The sequence below is a fragment of the Lipotes vexillifer genome, unplaced genomic scaffold (assembly GCF_000442215.2).
Source record: "Lipotes vexillifer unplaced genomic scaffold, Lipotes_vexillifer_v1.1 scaffold917, whole genome shotgun sequence".
Classification (NCBI taxonomy): domain Eukaryota; kingdom Metazoa; phylum Chordata; class Mammalia; order Artiodactyla; family Lipotidae; genus Lipotes; species Lipotes vexillifer.
In genome coordinates, this window is record NW_006795104.1 from 547177 (window position 1) to 551429 (window position 4253).

The 4253-nt window shown below is 46.0% G+C and overlaps 1 protein-coding gene across 1 annotated transcript in view; it reads left to right on the forward strand.

Annotated features, from left to right (window-relative positions):
• Positions 1 to 1207: 1207 nt before the first annotated feature.
• The window catches only part of SLC28A3 (solute carrier family 28 member 3), a 56610-nt gene continuing 53564 nt past the window's right edge, over positions 1208 to 4253 (forward strand). The window contains exon 1 of the mRNA XM_007467449.1: positions 1208 to 1285. Coding sequence (XP_007467511.1) covers positions 1208 to 1285 — 78 coding nt within the window. The remainder of the gene's footprint in view (positions 1286 to 4253) is intronic.

Sequence of the window (4253 nt, forward strand, 5' to 3'; positions counted from 1 at the left end):
CTGCATAAAAACAGGCAGCAGGCTGGGTTTAGCTCTTGAGCTGAGTTGTAATTTGCTGTAGTAAGTGGCAGAGTCAAGATTTGAACCCAGGCAGTATGGGTCCAGTGAGCTCTTAACATATATATTATATATTATATTATATGTAGTACATATATGTTAACATTTATATATATTCAATATGATGATGATAGTAAATCACGCTCTTTATAGAAAATCTAGCAAAGGATGAAAGAGAAAATAGCAACCACCCACAAAACCACAACCCAGAAATAACTACTAGTAATATTTGATGTTTTCTTTCCATTCTTTTGTCTACTATATGCAGTATTCAGTTTATAAATTTTAGCTTTTCACTTATAAACATTTTTCACATTTCCACACAGGCCACACAATTATAATAATTAATGGATACGTGAGAGTTCATTTTAAATGTAGTAGGGGAAATTGCTATTTTGAAAAAAATCCTACAGCTAATAATTTCACAAAGCAAAGAATCTTTTGATTAAGTTGGTCACTTTTCATTTACCTGCCACATCTTTGCATTTCTAGGAGTTGGATTTTTTAAAAGCAACCTTGATTGTAGACAGCAGTAAAAAGACTTTGGAATCCACCAGACCTGAATTTGACTTCTCACTGACCCTCTATTGGCCAAATGGCCCTGGGCAAACCGTCAGTTTTTGTTAATCTGAGGTGTTAACTGAGGTGATGTTCAGGGACACCTCAGTTTTCCCTTGTGCCGAAGAGAAACCAGGACCACTATATATAAGGTCCCAAGCAGGGACCGAGCACAGAATTCTACTCACTTGGTAGCAGTCAGTACTTATGTTCCCTGCCACCAACCACTCCCAGTGCCCAGCACCAGCACAGGAAATAGATGCCTTCCCTCAACACTGTAGAGAAAATGTCCTTTTCTGTTTTGAGCAGCACAGGAGTCTTCTTCCTCGAGTGAAAATGGGCCCGCGGGAATGAGGAGAAGGAGGATTAATGAGGTGGGTGGACCTGATCTGGAAGTGCCCACCCCGCCCCTTGCCACTCCTGCCTCAACCCAACCGGGAGACTTTGATCGAAGTTTCCAAACTGAAACAGTGTCCAGGTTCCTACCATAGCAAGTGGCATCCTGACCTAAGCAGAGGCATTGTTCTATTTCATAGGTACAGGGGATCTCCAGCCCAAACATCTGAAAAGAATTCGGAGCCCAGCCAAATCCATGAGGAGCAAAAACTCTTTGGAGCTGCAGAGGACGGCAGCACTCACAGCCGAGGGCTGCAGCAACACTGGCTTTCAGGTGAGCAGACCTTTCCTCTTGTTTAAGACCAAGTAAATGGAAGTAATGCTCTTTCCTTGCCTTTCTGGCAAGTTTCTTAACTACAGCAGAGGGATTCTTGAAATGCAATAAGATTTTTAATGGCACTCTTTAAGCCTATTATTTTTCCTTCTTGGGTTCTTCTCAGGTTGACAAACCTGAAAAGTCTCTTAACCGAAACTGTTTCGGTCCCTGACACTTAAAGACAAGATTGTCCTCTCCTACTTGTGTTTAGGGCTCATATGGCACAGATATAGTTTTGTTTTGTTTTTTTATGTATTTATTTATTTATTTTTGGCTGTGTTGGGTCTTCACTGAGGTGCGTGGACTTCTCCTTACGTTGGCTTCTCTTGTTGCAGAGCATGGGCTCTAGAGCGCGGACTCGGTAGTTGTGGCGCACGGGCTTAGTTGCCCCACGGCATGTGGGATCTTCCCGGACCAGGGCTCAAACCCGTGTCCCCTGCATTGGCAGGCAGATTCTTAACTGCTGCACCACCAGGGAAGTCCACAGATATATCATTTACTTACAGACATTTTCCCAAAGAACTGGTGAGAGGGCAAGAAAGGGGAAGAATCCAGATCCTGGATGTAGTTAGCACCTCAGGGTCCCTTTCTCTTAAACCAGGTCTCAGAGCCCCTGTCAGATGGTGGCCTGGGTACCTGCCCTGCTGCAGGGGGCAGGTACCCAAATCATCTCATGTCATCATCCAAAACTCACTGAGTGATTAACACTGCGTGGCCCAGGGCTAGGTGCCACAGAAGTCCTGTCACCATAAATCACCAGGCTTTTTTCTGACTGGGTCTGGGATGAGGATTTCTCAGGGCTGTACCCAAGTATACTTCTTTTTGTTTTTTTTTTAAAGCACTGAAGTAGCTTACTTCCCTGCCTCGATTTAGAATGAAATATATATTTTTAAAATTTTATTTATTTATCTATTTATGGCTGTGTTGGGTCTTTGTTTCTGTGCGAGGGCTTTCTCCAGCTGTGGCAAGCGGGGGCCACTCTTCATCGCGGTGCGCGGGCCTCTCACTATCGCGGCCTCTCTTGCTGCAGAGCACAGGCTCCAGACGCGCAGGCTCAGTAATTGTGGTTCACGGGCCTAGTTGCTCCGCGGCACGTGGGATCCTCCCAGACCAGGGCTCGAACCCGTGTCCCCTGCATTGGTAGGCAGACTCTCAACCACTGCGCCACCAGGGAAACCCCCAAGTATACTTCTTTTCCTAACCTGACACTCAACATGGGAAGCTCACATGAGCAGGTGTCAGCAATCCCTTGGGCTTCAGCTTCAATAAACAGGCAAAACAAATGTTTATGCACTAACAAAGAAAGGAACAAGGAAGGTAAAAGGGCTTTGACTCAAGTTGACTCCAGTCCTGAGTCTTCTACTCACAAGTTATTGTAACTTCCTTGATCTTCGGTTTAGTTATCTGTGCATGTGTCACAGTCATGCTTATCTCATAGATTATAAGTGTAGGGGAGGAAAATTCTTACCCTCTACCCTCTAATGTTCAGTTCCTGAGGTCTGTGAATTAAACTGACAAATGGCAGATAAACAGGAGCAAACGCATATTAATAAAAATATTTATTAATATTTTTAATTTTTGGTACACATAAAAGTCACAGAGAAGAAGGCTTCACAGGAAAGAAGGGAACATCCCAAAGAAGCAGTAAGACTCAGAGGCTTATATACTATTTTAAAAAGGAGATAAGGGCTTCCCTGGTGGCACAGTGGTTGAGAGTCCGCCTGCCAATGCAGGGGACACGGGTTCATGCCCCGGTCCGGAAGGATCCCACATGCCGTGGAGCGGCTGGGCCCGTGAGCCATGGCCGCTGAGCCTGCGCGTCCGGAGCCTGTGCTCCGCAACGGGAGAGGCCGCAACAGTGAGAGGCCCGCGTACCTCAGAAAAAAAAAAAGTAAGTCAATAAATTGTGGGGAAGTGACTAGACCAAGGAAAGCGTGGTTGGGCTCTTAGGGCAAATAAATTGTGGGAAAGTGATGAGGAAATATATGGAGGTAACTACTGGAAGATAAGGTTTGACCATGAGGTGTCTCCTCGCCATCTCTGTCTTCAGTGACAATGGTTGCTCTCTGTCTGTTATGGGAGAGGGCAACGCTCGCATGAGAGAAAATTATGCCCTGTTTTTAAGCAGATAGAGGAAGAGCAGAGATATCTTCTAAGAATCATTTTGAACTGAAGGCAAATGAGGAAAGGCAGACACAGAAAGGGCTCTCGGCTCTTCCTTTATCCGCTTAAATATGGCATATTTAAGCCAAAGTGGCATATTTGGAGTGGCATATCCTGATCGCCATCATAAGTGAGAAGAAAGCATAAAGCAGGGAGCCTTTTCTGATTCAAAAGAATAGAAGGGTTGGAATGGGATAAAGGGTCAAAGTGAATATGGCAGCAAGAGAAAGGCATCTGCAGTGGAGAAGGGTGCCTGTTGCCAGCAGCTGGCTGCCCATGGTCAGTGAGCAAGACACAGAGCCCCTGAAAGCCGCCCTGTTTTCTATCCCTCACACTCTTCTTCCGTAGCAGAGCATCTCCAGGCCTCAGGGTGCAGAGCAGTGCCTCTCAAACCCCACAGAGTACCACACACCAGCACCAACAAGCGTTGGCCAGGTTATTCGTCCAGTGCTTCTCCTTCAACGAGAACTTCCAGAGACACGTATTTACTCAGCAAGATTGTTAACTGCCCCCTGGATGCGGCCACTGCTAGAGAGGGAGACGAGTTCAAGAAGGGATAATATGCTAATCTTGCATCACAGATGTTTGGAGAACATCAGTTAGGGCTTAAGGGTGGGCAGGGATTTCCCAGTTGAACAGGGAGGGGCGTCAGCAGAGCATCACAAATAAAGAGAACTGTCTGTACCCAGGCCCAGGGCTCTGAAACAGCCTGGGTGCTTGGGGTAGAGAAGATGCAGAGCTGGGGCTGGAGAGTAGGGCAAGG